Source organism: Pristis pectinata, chromosome 25 (genome assembly GCF_009764475.1).
Source record: "Pristis pectinata isolate sPriPec2 chromosome 25, sPriPec2.1.pri, whole genome shotgun sequence".
Taxonomy (NCBI): domain Eukaryota; kingdom Metazoa; phylum Chordata; class Chondrichthyes; order Rhinopristiformes; family Pristidae; genus Pristis; species Pristis pectinata.
The window spans coordinates 25,013,648-25,034,681 of record NC_067429.1 but is presented as its reverse complement, the minus strand read 5'-3'; the positions used below and the strand labels follow the sequence as shown (position 1 = coordinate 25,034,681).

The 21,034-nt window shown below is 41.3% G+C and overlaps 1 protein-coding gene across 1 annotated transcript in view; it reads left to right on the top strand.

Moving 5' to 3' along the window:
- The window catches only part of LOC127582839 (sodium channel protein type 4 subunit alpha-like), a 158,187-nt gene that overhangs the window by 63,221 nt on the left and 73,932 nt on the right, over positions 1-21,034 (top strand). The window contains exons 5-7 of the mRNA XM_052038404.1: positions 7,811-7,939; positions 19,557-19,648; positions 20,707-20,976. Of these exons, the coding sequence (XP_051894364.1) occupies positions 7,811-7,939; positions 19,557-19,648; positions 20,707-20,976 (491 nt within the window). The remainder of the gene's footprint in view (positions 1-7,810; positions 7,940-19,556; positions 19,649-20,706; positions 20,977-21,034) is intronic.

The window sequence follows — 21,034 nt, the reverse complement described above, 5'->3', positions numbered from 1 at the left end:
AATTGTAGTGGAAGGCTCCCACCATGCTGTTGGGAACCATATTCCAGGATCTTGACATGGAAGCGACTAAAGAATGGCAGAAATGTTCAAAGTGGGGTGGTGTGTGATATGGAGAGAAATTTAGAAGTGGTGACATTCCCATGTCCTTGCTACTCTTGCCCCTCTTGGAGGTGGAAGTTGAGGTTTGTCAGGAGCTGTCAAAGAAACTTGTGCTGATGTTGTGGTACTCCATTACTGGATGAGGTCTTAATAAAGAAAGGATTTTTGTCATTCAGTGTTGTTAAGGCTGCACTCACCACAGCAAAGGAAGATCTTACCATCATCCCCTGGCTAGTGCCTTGTAGATTGTAGAAGTGCTTCGGGTAGGTGGAGGTGAGTCACTCACAGCCAAGTACTTAGCCTCAGACTTGTTCTCATAGTCACAATAATTATACCTTTAAGTTTCTGGACATGGTGTCCCCTCTTCCCAGGATGCTGACAGTGAAGGACATGGCAATGGCATTGCTGTTGAATGACAAGGGTGTGTGCTTAAACTCCTGTTGGAGGTGGTCAGTACCTTAGATTAGTAGGGCACTAATGTTACTTGACACTTACTAGGCTGAGCCTGAATATTATCGAAGGCTTGCTTCATGAAGATATGAACTGCTTCATTATTTGAGAGCGAATAGGAATTACATCTGACCTGTGGTTGAAGGAAGGTCATTGATGAAGCAGTTGAAGTTGGTTGGGTGTAAGATACCGTCATTAGCAACTCAAGGAACAATGTCCTGGCCTCCAGAAACCACCCAGATCTTCAATTGTCTGAGATATTATTCTAGTGAGTGGAGAATTTTACCTCTAATTCTCACTGTCTTCAACTTTACAAGGGCATCTTAATGCCAAACTTGGTCAAACACTGCTTTGTTGTCAAAGGAAGTTACTCTCACTCCGCCTCTCAAATTCAGGCCTTCTGTCATGTTTGGATTGAAACTGTGATGGAAAGTAGAGCCAGGTGATCCTGGTGAGACTGACTCTAACCATATTGGCAAATGGCACTTGATAATACTGTTGACAGCACTTTCTATGATTTAAAGGTGGTTGCAAGTGCACTGACAGGATTGTAATTAGTTCATTTGAATTCATCCTGTCAGTCCATAATAGGCCAATTTCCCACTTTGTCAGGCAAATGTCAGTGTTGTGGTTGTACTGGAGCAGCTTTGGTAGAGATGTAGCTGGTCCTGGATGACATCTCTAGTACTATGGCCAGGATGTTTTTGAGACCCATACCCTTTGCTACATCCTGTGCTCTCAGGTATTTCTTGACCTCCAATGTGGGATGAAGTAAATTGCCTGGGACTGACTTAGGTAATAACGGTGATCTCAGGGGAACACCAAGACCATCCATTTGAAACTTCTGTCTGAAGCAGGTTGCACTCTTCCATGCCATCACTGGGGTTGAGAATGGTCCTGCTGCTTCCTCCTTCTGTTACTCCTTTAAATGACCACTATCATTCATAACCGGAGGTTTGAAGAGCTGCAGTATCACTTAGCTTTATCATCTGTTGCTTCAGTGATTTGGTACACAATGGATTACAGTTTCATTAGATTGCACCAAGTTTGGGTATGCACGGACTGTTCTTCTCACTGAATTAGGGTTGTTCCTCTTGCTTACTGGGAATGGTAGAGTGACAGGTTGTCAGATGACAGATTATGGTGGAAGAATATTGTTCTGCTGCTGACGGTCATATTGTCTCATGGTGATCTGCTTGACCTGTCCTGAACCTATCCATTTTAACATGCTGTGGTACTGATTCATCATGCATAGACCTGTTAGACTGATTAGCTTACCTGTACTATACATTCTGCTTTATCAGCTGTTGGAAAGCAATAGACGATAATTGGCAAGATATGCTTGGTTTGAGCTCATGAGATCCAAAGTCAATGTTGCGAATCCAACACCCATGCCTCACAGCAAAGCCACCTGCTCAGTCTCATTCCCCTTCATTGATTTGATCAGTTGGGCAGAAAAATAGCAAATGGAATTTAATTTAGAGAAAACTAAGGTGAAGCACTTGGGGATAGACCAGAGAAGGTAAAATAAATGGCAGGATATTGAGCAGTGTGATGGAAGAGAGGGACGTTGGAGAATATTTGTAGAGATGTTGTCAATAACATGGTTAAAAAGGCAAATGTATTAGCTGAGGCACAGAATACAAAATAATGGAGGTTACACTGAAACTGTAAACAACACCAATTAGGCCACAGCTTGAATATTCACTGGAGCACTAGTCACCACAGTTGCAATTGAAATTGGTAAACGGATTAGCGGGGAAATGAGAAAAACTCCTTTGAAAATTCAGAGGGAGGTAGGGACTGAAACTCACTGCCTGAATCCCTTACAGAGACTGAAACCCTCATAATTTTATCCAGTGTTTGATGTACACTTGGAGCTGTGACTTACAGGACCTGGACCTAGTGCTGGAAGGTGGGATCAGATTGGGTAACTTTTATCCCTCGGGAACAGACACAATGGGAGAATGGCCTCTTTCTGAATCATAACATTTCCATGATAATCATGTGAGCTATCCAGGGATATTGATGAAAGAATCTGTGCTGTTGACTGAAAACAGAGACCCTGAGAATAGAATGGTGTCAGGCTGTTGCTTAACTAATATACGTGGGATAGCTCTCCCAGATTGGCATGGATCCCTAGATTGTGCAAGGTTGACTGGCTGCCTGTGCCTTTGTCTTTGTAGAATATGCAAACCAAGGTCAACGTTGGGTCATCTTTCCAGTTTTATTCTTGTATTATATATTCACGATCTTACACAATTGAATGGTTTGCTCGGTCATTTCAGAAAAAACTAAAACACATTGTTGTTGGTCTGTATTGACGCAGGCTGGGGAAGAATGGCAGATTTCCTTCTCTAAAAGACATTAGTGAACCAGATGTGTTTTTACAACAATCCATTGGTTTTATAGTCACCACTGCTGAAACTAACCTGGTAATTTCAGATTTTATATGGCCCATCTTCTGTAGTGAGCTTCTCAAACATATTATCCCAGCTTCCACCACCTTAGTATTACAACCATCATACTGCTAAACATATTTATCATTTCTGTGTCACATTATTCATTTGTCTAACCAGTTACCAGTGGAATTATTTCCTTAATTTTTTCCAAAATGACAAGAATCAATTTTCAAATTGTGCACTCGTGATCTGTAAATGCATCATTTGCTCTTGCGTCCCCGTCTGGTTTTACACCTCTTTTTCTGAAATGTATCACCAATGTACTTTTCCATTGGAACTGCCAGCTGTCCAGTTCTTCACCAAGTGCCAAACTTTGTGTGAGGCTGGGCAATGATTCACGTCACAGCCAAGACACATTTTGTCCTCACTGATGCACCTCTCAGTAATATTTATGACACATGAAACAGCAGTACAAAGTCTTTTTGATTATTTTTTCCCTGACCAGCCTGAGCATGTTAAGAGCTACCTGAACAGCACTCATATACATTTAATATTGTAAGGACTGTGAAGGAGACAAATAAAAACAAAGGAAGTGGCCACTGAGAACATAAGGAATCGGAGCAGGAGTGCAACACCCATCCCTTCAGGCATGCTCCACCATTCAACAAGGTCATAAATGATCTTCTGCCCCACTGCCATTTTCCAGCTCTATCCCCATAGCCCTTAATTCCTTTAACGCTCAGAAATCTATCGATCTTATGTTTGAATTAATATAATGACTAAGCCTTCATAGCCAACCAGAACTCCAAAGGTTCATCAGCGTCTAAGTGACAACATTTCTCCCCAGCTCAGTTGCCCCTTATTCTCAAACTGTATCTCCCCTTATACCCCTTATTCTCAAACTGTAACTGTATAACCGTAGAGTCCTCAGCCAGGGAAAACATCCTCCCATCATCTAGCCTCTCAAGCCATTAAAAAAAATTTCTAATTATCAATGTGATCACCTCACATTCTTTCAGACTCCAAAGAATATAGGTCCCAGTCAACTTAACCTCTCCTCACATGGTAAACTCACAATCCCTCGAACTAATTTAGTGAATCTTTGCTGCACTTTCTCTGTAGCAAGAACATCCTTTCATAGTTAGGGAGACCAAAACTATACACAACACTCCAGGTACTGCTCACCAAGGCCTTTGGAATAGGACCCCCCACCCCCTTACTCCTGTATTCAAATTTTCTTATCACAGAGTCTAACATACAATTTGTTCTAATCACTTGCTGCACCTAATCACCTGTGAATTGTGTACAAGATACCAGGTCCCTTTGAATATTAGCACTATGCAGTTTCTTACCATTTAGTAAATACTTTGCCTTTCTCTAGTGTGCACCAAAGTGAATGACCTCATATTTTCCTGCATTATATTCCAAGTGCCATATTTTCACCCACTCACTTGGCTTGTTCAAATCCCCTTGAAGCCTTTTTGTATCTTCCTCCCTACTCACAATCCCATCTAGTTTAGTGGCATCAGCAAACTTGGAAATGTGACATTTGGTTCACTCAGTCAAATCATTGATATGGATTATAAATCGCCAAGGCCCCAGCACGAATCACTGCTGTACCCCACTAGTCACAACTACCAACTGTTTATTCCCACTCTTTGCTTTCTGTCCAATAACCTATACTCAATCCACATCAAAAAAGTAAAGTGTAAATGAATGAAGACAAGGTCACAGGTTTTAAAGTACTTTTAGAAGTGGGAAGAAAAATTGCAAGGTAGTGAGTTTCAGAGAGTTCTAGGGAAGACTCAGAACAGTCAGAGACTGTCCCATTAAGATATCTGTTAAAAAAAACTACAACTGTTGAAAATCTGAACTAAAAACAGAAAATGCTGGAAGCACTCAGCAGGTCAGGCAGTATCTGTGGAGAAAGAACCTGAATTAACATTTCAGGTCAGGGACCCTTCATCCATTATTGGTGGATTAGGGAGTCAGAAGAGTGGACGTCACCAGTTCTAATGTACAGTTGAAGGAAGGGTAGCTACTGTTAGGGAGAAAAGTATAAATGTGTGCTGAAGTGTTGAAATCAATGGTTTGAGGAACCAATCAAATTCAGTGAGAACAGCCAAATTGGAGTTAGTTCAGGTAAGAATGTAAATGATGAAGCTTCAGCCAGTCCGAAGCTGATCAAATGTACAGCTTGAAATTCCTGGAAGGATGATATTGTAGATTTCAGCAGCATTGAGATGAATTAGGGGGAGAGTGGTGGTGATGCAGAGATTGAGGTACACTGGCAGTGAAGGCATCAGGCTGAAAAGGGCAATTCCATTGTTGTTAAATGTGTCCGTTATTTAAAAATAGTTTAAATGAATGTAAACATATTCTTAATATTTTAAAGATAGTAAATTTGGCTAAAAATATTGAACCTACTGCAAATTAATTAAAACATAAATGTGAAATGAAATAAAGAAAAATAAACAAAAAAATTTAACCTAAATTTGTTACTTAAATGAAGATCATCACACCATTCAAATAAATGGGATTGTTCCTTGAATGCCAGCTGTAGTAACTTCCAGCCCACAGCTCAGTGCAGCCTGGAGCTGTCACTGCACTCAGTGGTATACAGGGCAAAGTGGGAGAGAGGTCAGGTTTGCTGGCATTTGACCTCCAGCACATTTCCAACTTCCACATCAGGGTGCACAGACCAACCTAAGTGTTATTGCTTTTACAACCTTATATGTCATTCTGCAGACTCTCACCAAATCTAATCTAGACAGGCCCTCAAACCTGACAAAAATAAATATCTAAAAACTAACAACTGTTTTTCTTTGCTTATCATCTGCGTTACATAAATAGCAAACACATTGATATCTAGAACGAACTGAGAATAAGCTCATCTACATCATTGCCAACGTGTGGTCATTACATTCTTATTTCCCTCTCAGGCCTCATTTTATACATTATTAAATGCCATTCAAATCATGTAACTAGTGTGTCACTTCTGCCTGCAATAAAATTTAAGTTTTCCTGCGATCTAAGCTCACAAATTTGGTCTCTGTGTTTTTGGGGATCTGAGTGCTGCTGGCAAGTCCAGCATTTATCGCCGATGCCTAATTTCCCCTGAAAAGGTGGTAGTGAGCCGCTCTCTTGGACTTCTGCAATTCATCTGCTGAAGGGGCTTCCACAATACTGTTGGGAAGGTAATTCCAGAACTTAGTTCCAGCAGTGGTGGAGGATTGGTGATATATTTCCATATTAAGATGATGTGTGACTTGGAGGGGGAACCTACTGGTGGTGGTGGTGCTGTCTTTGTCCTTCCTAGTGGCAGAAGTCACGTTTTAGAGGTGCTGTCAGAATAGGCTAGATGAGTACTTGCAGCGCACTTTGTAGACTATACACACTGCAGCACTTCTGTTGGTGACGGAGGGGATGAATGTTTAGAGTGGTTGATGCAATGACAATGAAACGGGTTACTTTCCTGGATTGTATTGACTTTCCTGAGAACTGTTGGAGTTGTTTTCATTGTTCTTATCCAGGCAAGTGAAGAATATTCTATCTCACTCCTTACTTACGCTTTAAAAACGATGGAAAGACTTCACAATGTTTAGGGTTGTGTCACTCACCGTAGGATATCCAGTCTTTGACCTGCTCTTGCAGCAAGCTATTTATGTAGCTGATCCAGTTGACCTTTTTTAGTCAATGGTGACCCTTAGGATGTTGGTAACGGGGACCTTAGCAAAGGTAATGTCATTGAATGTCAAGGGTAGGTGATAAGACTCTCTTTTGTTGGAGATGGTCATTGCCTGGCATTTTTACGGTGTAACTTAGCCACTTAGCAACCCATGCCTAGGTCTTATTCCATGCAGGGATGGGCTGTTTCATTGACTGAGGAGTTGTGAATGGAATTGAATACTGTGCAAACATTTGCAAACAACCCAACTTCTGGCCTAATGATGAAAGGAAGTATACAGAAAGCTCTGGATTAAGGGTAGAAAAGTTTTATGATGCCAGTTACACATTGACTTGGTAATGATTGGGAAAAACTTGGACTTGAAACAGCCTACTGTTTTCTGATGGCATTAATTTATCTCATATTGACTGCAGATCAGTCCTTTCATTTTTTTTTATTAAGTGTTGCCCTGTTACTGAGAATTGTTTTGGAGCATGAATTCAGTCTGCTGGTTTGTTTTCTTAGCATTGATCCTACTAGCCAGTTGGTTTTCCACCCAAGTAGTAACCAGGAAAGTATCTGCTTAACTGAATTTTCACAGGGTGTGTGACAAGAATTCTGATATGCTGCTCCCCAGTCCTTTGGCTAAGGTGATCTCAACATTACACACAGTGGTGCAGCTTAGCACTGCTGCCTCACAGCTCCAGTGACCCCAATTCAGTCCGGACTTCTAGTGCTGTCTGTGTGGAGTTTGCATGTTCTCCCTGTGACTGCAGGGGTTTGCTTCAGAAAATCTGGTTTTCTCCCACATCCCAAAGAGTTGTAGGTTGTTTAGGTCAATTAGCCATTATAAATTGCCTCTACTGTGTAGGTGAGTGGTAGAATCTGAGAGGTGTTGTTGGGAATGTGGGGTGAATAAATGGACATTAGTGTAGGATTAGTGTAAATGGGTGCTTGATGATTGGTGTGAATTTGATGGGCTAAAAGGCCTGTTTCCTTGTTGTATGACTATGATTCTATTAAATATCTTGCAGTGGTAGGTTCTGTAGTTCTGATGTTAACTTGTTCGTCACCGCCTACAAACAACATGATCTTTAAAAAGCTGTGTATATTTTATTCCATATTGGACATTAATTCATCAAAGTAGCATGATAGACATTTCTACTTAATTGTTTCGATTGTTTATTGGCAGGTACACATTCACTGGGATCTACACTTTTGAATCAATGATAAAGATATTTGCCCGAGGATTTGTAATTGATTCCTTCACGTTTCTCCGAGATCCTTGGAACTGGCTGGATTTTAGCGTCATCACGATGGCGTAAGTACCGCCATTACCATAAAATTCCTAAGGGTAGGAGTTGCAAAGGTACGTTAACCATGTGAAGCATACTGGACAAAATATTTTGTGCACCATTTCTGAACTAGCAACCTTACTGCCTTAGTCACCGTCATGGCTGATGGACCTGCTTATTGCCAGCGGGACCTTGTAAATTTATCTCTTATATCTGTCGGAACTGGTACCAGCATGAAACATTTACTTCTATCTGTCAATTGTCTTTTCCCATTCTTCAGCCTAAAAACTTATTGGGGTTAAGGCAGGGATGGGATATATTGGGAACATACCCAGATATACCTATGTAGGTGAATTTGGGAATGTTTCTTGGGGATGTGTTTCTTCCTTATCTTAACGCCATAAGACTTTTAGCATCAGTATACTTGAGTCGGGTGGTCATTGTATTACTATGGGAACATGGGACTCATCCTCCGTGAAGTCCTCAAACTGTGACACGTTGTTGGACATTTGGAGCAGGGGTCAATGAACTCCCTTGATAAAGCTCAGGTTAAGATTTAGTGCACTGTTTTCTGGGCCAAACCTCCAAAATGAAGGAAGGATCATGGAATTTCTGCTCCTTCTCAGCTCCTCTTTCTGTTTTGTAATTTTGCTTGTTAACTCCTTTTCTTCTTCATTGGTACATTGCAAGAATATTTTTTCCTCTCTCTTGCGTTTTTAACCGTCACCTCTGTCCACTTCACCAAAATAAAATTTATCGTGACTGTTCCTCACCAACTCCACTCTCAAATCCTGCATACACAATTAAGCACATGATAAACAACGTTTAAACAAAAATCAGAAAATGATCTGTGAAGCTGGTTCTATCCATATACTCATAAACAATGCCTATCCAGCTAAACTACTGGACTCCTGCTATACTTTGCATCCACATGCTTAACTGCTATTTGACCTGCTGCTTACTCAAGTTTGAAGTGCTAATTTAATGTCCCTGATGTACACAAACACAATGAGCATGTGCCTCTCTTTGATGAAGGAATCTCCTATTGGAGATTCAGTGGGGCATTTTCCTTTTATACCATCAACAGTAGCTCTGATATGTGTGGATCTCTCTCTGATATACATCAAAAATTGTGGACAGAATACTTGTGGTTGTCCGATGCCCATCGCCAGTGGGCAAGTTTCCTGACTACCTTCTTACCACATTGAAACAATTTATAGTGATTCATGCACTGGATTGGTTTGCAAAGCGACAACTGTTTTATGGAAGCCAGCAACAAAATGTCCAGTTCAGCAATGTTTATTTAAAATGCTAGTATCATGTCACAAAACCCTGGAGCCAAGCAAATAATATTTTTGATATTTAAGCTAATGGAAACCTTCCAGCATTTTGGATTATATTAACTTTATACCTCTGCTTCAGGGTGTTTAGTAATAATGAAAGTTCAGAAAGCATGACATACAATGGTGCCAGACTTCCTCTTCTGGTCTCCTGACCAGACTTTTGCATATATCAGGAACTTGGATGCCATCCACCACTGCTCAAACCACCACACATAGTTTAGCATATGTTAAAATCGGTAAGCAGAATATTACAGAAACATGGGGAGAGCTGCACTATGGAAGGTTCCTTATTTTCACGGACATTCTGACTAACACTCTCCCTCCCTTTCAGGCGAACATAAGACTCACAACATTATTGAAGCAGAGCGAAAGGGTTCTCTTGTCCTTGTTATTGTTTATCCTACAATGAGTTCTCCAGTTGATCCTGATCACCGTATATGGGAGCTGGTTGTGTGGGTATTTCCTCACAATGCTACAGCAACTGCACTCAAAGATACTCAATGGATATGAAATATTTTGGGATTATCTGAGGTCAAGAAAGGTGTTGTAAGAATACAGGTTCCTTCTTCCTTTTATGTACATTGCTTGACATCAAATTCAACTCAAAGAGTGCTGCTGGTGAAGGTTTATCACAATTTGTTGGAAAGAATGAGCCCGATGTTACAATTGTGCCATTCTTTGTTCATTCATTTCATATCCAGTCAAAACTGAGCAAAATCTCCCAAATCTTTCGGTTTGGTTTCCTCTTCCGTGAACTTATCCCACGGAATAATTAAATCACATGGGCCAGAAAGGCTACAAATCTTATCTATGGTGTGCAGGGAGTTGGTTGATCCCAGTTCAATGATATTGAGAGGTCTGCAATTAATATCAGTGGCCCAGGTTATGGCTGGTTGAGAGGAACAGTCTATCATTCACTGCTGAAAACATACGTTACGAAATATGTTGTAAAGACAGAATTAAGTTCCACCATGAGCTTGGCTTCTATTATGAATCCAAATGTTGGATGTGTTGCCTATGTTGGCCAATTATTATGGCATGGCAGGGTACCTCTGAAATTCTGTCCATTCATGAGTAGTCCAGTGGGATCAAGGATGACTTGCTTCCACTCTGGGTTTGTGAGTTCCGAGGTAGCTGATGAGGCCAACATGGGAACTACAATTTCTTCCATAGGTGGGGTGCCTGATGGGGCAGATGGTTAGTTTGTTGGGTGGGACACTCCTTTCACTGCTTACACAGGGCTTCTGTGTGCTTGTGATGTATCAACACAAGGTTCTCATAACCATTCCTTGTGCTCCTTATCCACTTTGAGCAGTGATGGGACAGAGATCCCCAAGAGTTAGTGCTAATGTTGCATTTCTTCGAGAAGGCTTTGGTCTCTGCCCAGCTGGTTATCTCCTCCCATGATAGAGCTTGGAATTGTATGTCTGTTCCAGGAGTCTGGAGTCAGTATGCAAATAATGTGGCCTCTCTATGTCGTTGACTGAGTGTAAAGTGGGCCTCATTGTTGGGCTGGGAGAGGACATTGATGTCGGTTTGCTTATCCTTCCAGTGAACTTGGAGGATATTGAGAGACATCATTGCTGGCAGTTTTCTATGCTTTGAGGTGCCTGCTACAGGCATTCAGGTCTTAGAAGCATATAGGCCAGGGATCACTGCTGTCCGGTTGAGTTTAGTGCCAGGTCTGTTGTCTTCAGCTTCAAATACCCTTTTCTTCAACCTGTGTTGGTTCGTTGAAGGTGATGATGAATTTCATGACTGAAGTCTGTCCATTATAAATGAATTGGCTCACAGTGACAATCTCATATACATGGCAAACACTGCCTCGCTGGAAGAATGTACATGTAACTTTGGTTTTATAAACAACTTATTGTTCCCCATTTTGCAGCATGTATGAGGAAGTATTATCTACACAAGATGGAGACACAAAAAAATTCTGCAGATGCTGGAATCTGGAGCAATACACAAAAAGTGCCGGAGGAACACAGCAGGTCAGGCAGCATCCTTGGAGGGAAATAAACAGTGGACATTTCGGGCTGAAACCGTTCATGAGGACTGGAAAGGAAGAGGGCAGAAGCCAGAATAAGAAGGTGGGGAGAAGGGGAGGAGCACAGGTAGGGAGGGGATAGGTGAGTTCAGGTGATAGGCGAGTCCAGGTGAGAGGGGGAAGGTAGGTGGGTGGGGGACGGCAAGAAGATCCAGTAAGCTGAGAGGTGATAGGTAGAAGAGGCAAAGGGCTGAAGAAGAAGGAATCTGGTAGGAGAGGGCAGTGGACCATGGAATAAAGGATGGGGGAGGGGAGGAGAGGAGATGGGCAGGTCATCAAGGCGGGGGAAAGGGAGCCACAGGAATAAGGGAAGACAAAGGAGTGGGGGGGGGAAGAAAAAAGGGTGGGGTTATCTGTACAATTATGACCTCAGATTTAGCCAAGAGGAATCCAATGAAAATCAGTTGTTTACTAATTATTTAGTCTTTAAGGATTGTTCAGGGATTTTCAATGCTGCTAACAAACTTAAAGGGGCAATGCTTGTTCGGTATTAAGGAGGACATGTACGGACTTGAATCTGGACTTGCTACATAGCTGCAAAAGTTTGCTGGTGTTTTCCTTTTGGAAGCACATACAAGAAGGTCCTCTCACTAAGTTGTCCCATCAATATATCTACGATTTTGCTTGTTCATCATGTCATCCCTCATCCCAGCACATCCCTGAGAACAGTCAGTTAGCAGAAGTCTTGATCTTAGGTGCCACCTGTGTGAAGGTCAGGGGACAGTGAACTGGGAGAAGCCTTCTCAGTCTGCCACCACCTCCTCCGGATACCTGCGTCCAAGGGTGATTCCAGAGTGTTAATGCAACCCTGCTAACTTTCCTCCAGCAGATTACTGGAGTTGGTAAGGTGCTACCTGAGAGTGGTAGTGGCTCTGTGGGGCATAAATCTGCTGTCCTTTCTCAGACTTGCTGCGGCTTTGAACCCAACACCTTCTGTTGTTGCCTCTTGCTCAGCCATTCAAGACTCTTACTGATCATGCCGAGATGGTAAAATGCTCAGCCAGGCCTTCGAGACCCAGAGCTATGAGGATGTCATTAGACAGGAAAGGGGACAGAGAAGATTTACGAAGATGTTACCGGGACTGGAGGGTTTGAGTTATAAGGAGAGGGTGGATGGGCTTGGACTTTTTTTCCCTGGAGCGTGGGAGACTGAGGGGTGACTTTGTAGAGGTTTATAAAATCATGAGGGGCATATTTAAGGTGAATGGCCACAGTCTTTTCTCAGGGTAGGGGAGTCCAAAACTAGAGAGCATAGGTTTAAAGTGAGAAGGGAAAGATTTGAAAGGAACCTAAGGAGCAACTTTTTCACACAGAGGGTGGTGTGTATATGGAACGAGCTGCCAGAGGAAGTGGTAGAGGTAATCCAATTATGACATTTAAAAGACATTTGGACAAGTACCTGGATAGGAAAGGTTTAGAGGGATATGGGCCAAATTCAGGCATATGGGTCTGGCTCAGTTAGGTGACTTGGGCGGCATGGATGAGTTGGGCCAAAGGGCCTGTTTCCGTACTGTATGACTCTATGAATTTATGACTATTATCTGTGGTCTCCTCCAATGACAGGCAGCCACCGGAAGAGTAATGTAAAGGAGAGGAAAAAACACTCAAAAGGACAGGCAATGCAATAGATGCTTTGTGGACATGTGTACCATACCTACCAGGCTTTCAAATATGAATGGGTGAATTTTGTGCTGGCTTTTTTTTTGGCATTGTAGGCAAGCAGATGCAGCAACTCTTAGCAATGGATAGTTGTGGGACTGTTGAATGTGACATTGATTGTACAGTTAAATAAGGTCAACCTAACCAGAGAAAGTCTCCTCTTCTCCTTTTTCACATCTGCTTCCTGCATCTACTTGCCATATGATGGGTGCCAAGGTGGAGCCCTCGTGATGGTGAGTTTACACAGTATACAGTAGATGCATATTCCATTGTATGCATATTACTTCCATGCCAGTAGCTGGGTCCCCAAGGTTTCTCAAATGCAGGTTTAAAATGAAGCCATCATGACAGCTGCCAGGGGACTGGGATTGACCATCATTATGCACAGTGTTTGGTCTCACTTCAACTGGATATTTAAAGACTGGAACTCACTGTGTCACAGTAGGTCCACGAGTTGACGAGTGATGCCTGTGATGTATGAGCATAGTCTCATTCTAATTAAATGTAATGCTGAATATAAGATAGTGTTCAAAGACATGGGGAACTGATAAAACATGTGTGGCTTGTTTATTCTACTCTCTTCAACCACTCTGCACATGTGGGCATATGTCACATCTTTTCATACACTACAACACCCACAAAACAAACTGCAGACAATGACTCTATGACCACTGTTTCCAGGCATGACATGAGCAAATGTGAAGCAAGCTTTCTTGGGAGTGAGTGTGTGTGTGTGTGTGTGTGTGTGTGTGTGTGTGTGTGTGTGTGTGTGTGTGTGTGTGTGTGTGTGTGTGTGTGTGTGTGTGTGTGTGTGTGTGTGTGTGAGAGAGAGAGAGAGAGAGAGAGAGAGACATCTCCCACAATCACAATGGATAGCAAAGAGAAAAAGTTTACAAATATCTTCAACTCCAATCTGAAAGAACACTGTGAACTGAACAATCACCTGGCAGTTTGTCCTTGATCTACTCTGAGCTTGAATTTGGGCTGGAATATGTAGCATATTTCATTGAGGGTGTCCTTACTAAAGAGCAGATAACTCTTGCCCTCTTCTTCAGATGATCGGATGAGAGGATTGGTCCCTGAAAGTCCCAGGTGGGAGATGGCAGGTGACAGTGGGCAAAGGCTGTCTACCAAGACATATTCTCCATCCTTTCCTTCACCTTCCTCTTCTGGCATCTTGACCTGTCCTGTATGTTCCCTGCTAATTCTTCCAACCATCCTGTACAGAAAGGGGAGTACCTACTTCTGCACTTATGCTTGGGAACATCTGTTTAATGTCAAGACAACTTCCTCCAAAACCAAATCCTTGAAGCCACAGGCAGGAAGTAATCAGTCAACAATTAATCGGCAAGTTGTTATCTATTCCTTTCAATCATGCCCTTGGGGCCCTTCCTACTGCTGAATGTTTGCTCAACCCTGCACGGTTAAGAGATGGTGTTAGCTGGAGCCAAGAGCTCCAAAATTTGGCAGCTGTTGCATCAAGTCAGTGTTGCAAACTGATTGAAGTCGTGGCTTGCCTTCTGTGCATACTTCCAGCAGTGCCCAAGCCTGTGCCCCAAATGATATCGTGGCTTCTTGGGTTTACTGTTCCAAATTGGACTTGCAGCTTGTTTGTCATTTGAACCAATTCAGCATCTGTAACTCCCAAACAAGATGTATGCCACTACTAGCTGAATTTTCCTGCCTAAGTACCTGTTCCATACTAACAATGTTAAAAAAGTAAATGACAGAATTGAGGGATGATTGATTAACACAAGCATGAGTAGAGATATTTTTCCTTGCAGCTCCATGGCAATATAAAGTTTCTTGTTAACGTTCCTTACCACCTATGTCATTAACAGAATGGATTTCTATTCCTAATGAGGTTTTTTTGGGATCCTATCAACAATTTTATGACTTCCTCCTAGACAGACACTTGGATTGCTGTCAAACTGACAATTATTTCTGGATTAATTAGTCGTATTTAAAAATGAACAGCCCTATGACATTGCACATGATGTGGAAATGGTGCCAGGGCATGCATTCATCTGCCCAGCTCCCCACTTGATGAGTTCAGGATTTCAGCCTTTCTATCTTGAAATTGTTCTGAACCAGGTCTTCTGTTGCAACTAGGAAACGTAGCAACGTAGATTAATTCATGTGATGTTCAGTCCATACAATGAATGCAAAACAATGAGATCTCTAGAAAAGGTTATAATTGCACTTGTCAAGGACTTGAATAGATTGTATGAAAGAGTTTTCTGAGAGTTTTTCACTCATTGCAAACTAAATAGCCTTTACATAAGTGCCGCCTTGTTTTAGTATCTTGGCTTGCTTTGCATTGTTATTCCAGAATTAATTTATCTTTGGTATTCATTAACTTATTTATTTCTATCGAGTCCATTCTCCATCTTATGTCACATCCAAGGTCAGATCAGAGCTCCGACAATGAGCCTATAACTATCCCCACTCTTTGCTGAGATCTCGACTCACACCCTGGTGCCTTCTGTTGAGTCTTCTATTCATACATCTTATCCTCATTGACACCCGGCAAACATGCACAAAATATGGCATTCCAGCTTTGGCCAACATTGCTTTCTGCGTTAGCTTACATCTGCTATTTAGGCTGCAAGTGTTTACTTCTTAGAAGAAGACGATACACATAGTTAAAATAAAGGAGAATAATTGTCGAGCTCACACTCCCATTTTCACCTTATTTCCCATATTAACAACCTGGGGTACTCAGTATGAACTCTCTGAGACTAGCACCTGAACTAATGCCATTTAAGTTCCCTGGCCATCTCCAGAAAGCACCAATGTATTTGGGTGGAGGAGGAAAGTGTGATCTTTGATAGACCATAAGATATAGGAGCAGAATTAGACCATTCGGCCCACGAGTCTGCTCCGCCATTCAATCATGACTGATTTTTTTTTCTTTTCTCAACATCATTCTTCCACCTTCTCCCCGTAACCCTTAACTCCCTTACTAATCAAGAACCTATCAATCTCTGCCATAAATATAGCCAATGACTTAACCTCCACAGCCCTCTGTGGCAATGAATTCCAAAGATTCACCACCCTGTGGCTGAAGAAATTCCTCCTTATCTCAGTTCTAAAGGAATGTCCCTTTATTCTGAGGCTGTGCCCTTAGATCCTAGACTCCTACTGATGGAAACATCCTCTCCATGTCTACTCTATCCAGGCCTTTCATTACTCAGTAGGTTTCAATGAAATCCCCCTCATCCTTTTGAACATCATCAAGTACAGGCCAAGAGCCATCAAATGCTCCGTGTACTTTAAGCCTTTCATTCCTGGGATCATTCTTGTGAACCTCCTCTGGACCCTCTCCAATGCCAGCATATCTTTCCTTACATATGGGGCCCAAAACTGCTCACAATATTCCAAATGTGGTCTGACCAATGACTAAAGCCTCAGCAATACCTCCTTGCTTTTATATTCTAGCCCTCTCAAAATGAATGCTAACATTGCATTTGCATTCTTTACTACCAACTCAACCTGCAAGTTAACCTTAAGGGAATCCTGAACTAGGACGTAAGTCCCTTTGCACCTCTGATTTCTGAATTCCCTCCCCATTTAGAAAATAGTCTACACCTTTATTCTTCCTCCCAAAGTGCATGACTGTACACTTCCCTATGCTGTATTCCATCTACACTTCTTTGCCCAATCTCCTAAACTGTTCCAGTCCTTCAAGTCCTCCTTGATGGAGAACTTGTCATCTAAAGGTGGATTAGCTGAGTCTTGAATTAGCCATTGGCATCCACAACTAGCAGGTGGTGACATGTGGCAAGGATATAGTGTTTGGGCCCCAGCTATTCACAATCGATATCAACAAATAGGCTGAGAGGATGAAAATGTCATATTTCCAAATTTGCAATGTTAAATTAGGTGGGATTATGAGTACAGGGGATGCAAAGAAGCTTTGAGAGGGTCTGGACAATCTCAGTATGAGCAAAAACATGGAAAACAATGTGAAAAAATGGTGCATGTAACAGAAAAGCAGAGTATTTGCTATATGGTGACAGATTGAACATAGAACATAGAACAGTACAGCACAGTAGGGGCCCTTTGGCCCACGATGTTGTGCCGATCTATATAAACCTACTCCACAATCAATCTAACTCTTCCCTCCTACACAGCCCATAACCCTCCATTTTACTTACTTCTATGTGCCTATCTAAGAGTCTTTTAAATATCCCTATTATATCAGCCTCTACCACCACCCCTGGCAGTGCGTTCCAGGCACCCACAACTCTCTGAGTAAAAAACCTACCTAACATCTCCCCTAAACTTTACTCCACTCACCTTAAATGAAAGTCCTCTGGTATTGGCCATTGCCGCCCTTGGAAAAAGCTGCGGGCTGTCCATTCTATCTATGCCTCTCATAATCTTATTGGGTGGTGTTGATGTTCAAAAGGACCTGGTGTGCTTGTACACAAGTTGCTGAAGGCCAGCAGGCAGAGGCAGCAAGCAATTAGGAGGGCGAATGGTACGTTAGCCTTTATTACAAGAGGGTTTGATTGCAGGAGTAAAGAAGCCTTTTTCCAATCTCACAGGACATTTGTCAGACAACATCTGCAGCAGTCTGCACAGTTTTGGCCTTTATACCTAAGAAAGGATGTACTAGCCACAGAGGGAAAATTCATTTCTCTGGTTCCAGGACTGATCAGCTTGCTGTATGAGGAGATATTAAGAAGACTAGGATGTCTTCTTTAGGGTTTAGAAGAATGTCAGGAGATTTCTTCAAAACTTGCAAAATTCTTAAAGTTCTTGACAGGCTAAATGCAGGGAAGATGTTTCCCCCGGTTAAGGAATCTAACCGGTTTGACAATGGATGCCCATTTAGGATGAATAGAGGAGACTTTTTTTTCATTCAGAGGATGATGAACCTTTGAAATCTTCAGTCCCAGAGGGCCATATAATCTCAATGATTATGTTCATTCAAAACGTTTATTGGTGGATTTCTAAGCATTAAAGGAATCAAGGAATATGGCGATAGTGCTGAATAATGGCACCAAGGAAGGAACTCAGCCATGATCTTGATGAACAGTGGAGCAGGCTTGAAGGGCCCAATGTCGTCCTCCTGTTCTATTTCTCATGTTCTTATGAAAATGCAAGTTCTCAATGAAAGATAATTGCAGGTAATTCAGATGCATGTTTCCTGATATTTTCTTCTGGAAGCATAAACTCATGAAATATCATTTATGTGCTCTATGATTATGCATCCAATGAAGTGGATTTGTGGCATCAATGGCTAAAAGATTTAAGTTTGACCAGGCTTTTGTATGTTGCATTTTGAATGAGTTCCCTTTAACAGTACATATACAGGAAGTATAATGCCAAGAATATTGTGTGACTTTTTAAGTAGGCTCTTGATCTAATTTATTACTCTTCTCCTTGCTAAACTACATTAGTTCCTGGACTACAAATCTAAAATCTTCATCCTTATCTTTGAATCTTTTCATGGGTTTGTCCCTCACCATCTCTGCAAATTAGGCTTAATTTTTTTAATGTCATTTTTCAGGATGTGTCACTGGTAAAGCCAGTAATTGTTGTTCATCTCTCAGATATTGCCACGTTCCTTAAAATATGCCAAATCATTCCTGCAAAAAGGAACATAACATACACTTCAGCCACAAAGCAGGCAGCATGTAGCATAGTGAATTGTCCTTAGAATTTTTGGGGCCTCAGATTTGGATTTACTTTAAGATCATTTACTATGTTTTCCTTGCTCTTCCTCTTCCAGCCTTTGAAGAATATTCTGTGCCTTTGTGAAGACCTTGTGGAGTTTTCTCTCCTCCTCAGCCACTTAAATGACAATAACTTCCTGCATTTTAACTTCATCACAATTTCATAGTAATACTGAGGGAGGGCTGCATTGTCAGAAATACTGGCTCTTGAGGCCCAGTTTGCCTAGCTATGAGTGCATTAAATATCTTGTGGCTTTGTGGAAGGAGATTCAAGAATTCTACCAAAGTTGTGACTGATGTTTGTCCCACAACCAACGCCGCCAAAAATAGATAAACAACTCTTTCATTTGTCATTTGTAAAATCTTGACTGCGCCTGCTTTCATCAGATGTCCTGTGTTGAGAAAGGTGGTATATAACAGCAACATCTGTACATCAGTCTTTCCTCACTCACAAGCAATTCCTCTGTTTGCTGTCTTAATAAGCCAGTAATCTATTTTATGTATCTGGGTTAATGCCACCATTAAAATAGTGGGAAAATAAATTTATTGTCAATGGTCTAATGGGTTAGTAGGTTAACATGGGTGTAATTGAGTGGTGCGGGCTCATTGGGCCGCAAGGGCCTGTTACCATGCTGTATAAATAAAAAAAAGTTTAAAAAGTACCCATTCTGCAATTCCATTCCGTAATTTCACACCTTTTATAATTAAAAGTGTTACTTTATTACAAAAATTTTATTGAACTGTGCATATTAATGAAGAGCAATTTTAGAGAAATGATGTGAGTAGGAAGTTCTGCCACTTACCACAAGTATCTGTCAATGATAATATAAATATTAAAAGTATTAGTCTCTGAATTAACAGCATCTGATTAAACTGTGCTTCTCTTTCTGCTGTTTTCATTGATTAGATACGTTACTGAATTTGTGGATTTGGGTAATGTCTCCGCTTTAAGAACATTCCGTGTTCTGCGGGCGTTGAAAACCATCACAGTTATTCCAGGTAGGTGCTGAGGAATTAACTGTGCGCTCAGATCTTCCTCTTTGTTTACTATGCTGTCAGTCAGAGTTTGGAAACAGATGATTCACTTGTACTAACACAGCTCCTAAATATGCTTAACACGAAGAACGTAACTACATAGACAAAAGTGTACCCTTTCTTGTTATTTTCTCCTTTTCAGAGAAGTGTTCGAGAGCATAAAAATACCCGCAAAAATACCTCAAAAATCTTTAATATTTACGAATACAAATATCGACTGCAATGTTATGAATAAGAGCAATTACACTGGGTTTATTTGAGCTGGCATAAGAGAGGGATGTTAATCGTGGGGAATGGAATTCGTCTCATTTCAGCTTCCACTGTCATCATCCCCTGATAAGTAATGCCTTGACAGGTGCACAGTAAAATTCCCACCACACTGCCGGAACAATACGCCATGACTCAGAAGAGGATTTTGTGTCAGTAATTCTATATCCACTCCACCATCTAATCATCTCTCTTTGCGGGACTGCCACTGACTGCCCAATTAGAACTTCTGTTTTATCTTCTTTTAAATCCACCAGGAAGTAGAATGAGTCCAAATGCTGGTTCCGTGAAACACTAAGAGCAAGCAGACAGATTTAAGTTCCTCTCCCAGAAATAAAAGGCCAGGTTCTAAGCAGCACTTCATTAACTAAGTTCTATTATCAAATTGCATAGTTCATTTTATTGATCCATCAGATATAAACTATTTACCACAGTGGATGTTTCCTTGTAAGGCATTGAGTTGTAGTTGCTGCCCGCTAAGTTAGTGTCTCTTGTCTCAAGGACAGGAGAGCTGATGATCAAAAAGAACGTGATCAGAAGGCAACCAGCAGAGGGATTCCTTAAGAAAATGTTAGAACTGTAACTCTTAATACATCCAGCTAACTAAATCCCATTTGTGCTGCATTTTAAATGGGAAGGCAATTTCATTGCTGCCGTACTTTGTAATCAGTGAAAAAGTACATTCATGACATAAAACATACTCATACATCATAAGACAAGAATTCATTTTAACAGTCTGTTTTTCTTTTTGTTAGGATTGAAAACCATTGTTGGAGCTCTGATCCAGTCAGTAAAGAAATTATCCGATGTGATGATTCTGACAGTTTTCTGTTTAAGTGTGTTTGCACTTATTGGTCTTCAGCTATTTATGGGAAATTTGAAACACAAATGTGTGATATGGCCTCCACCAGCAGAACTGTTTTACAATAATACCTTCATCGAAGATGGTTCAGGGATGGACAATGATACCTTGATTGGTAACAACACTGGTGGATTTGACTGGCATGCCTACGTTAATAATGAAGGTACAGTCTGTTCACTTTACATGTATTTTGATTAAATATTTCCTTCCTACGCAGTTCC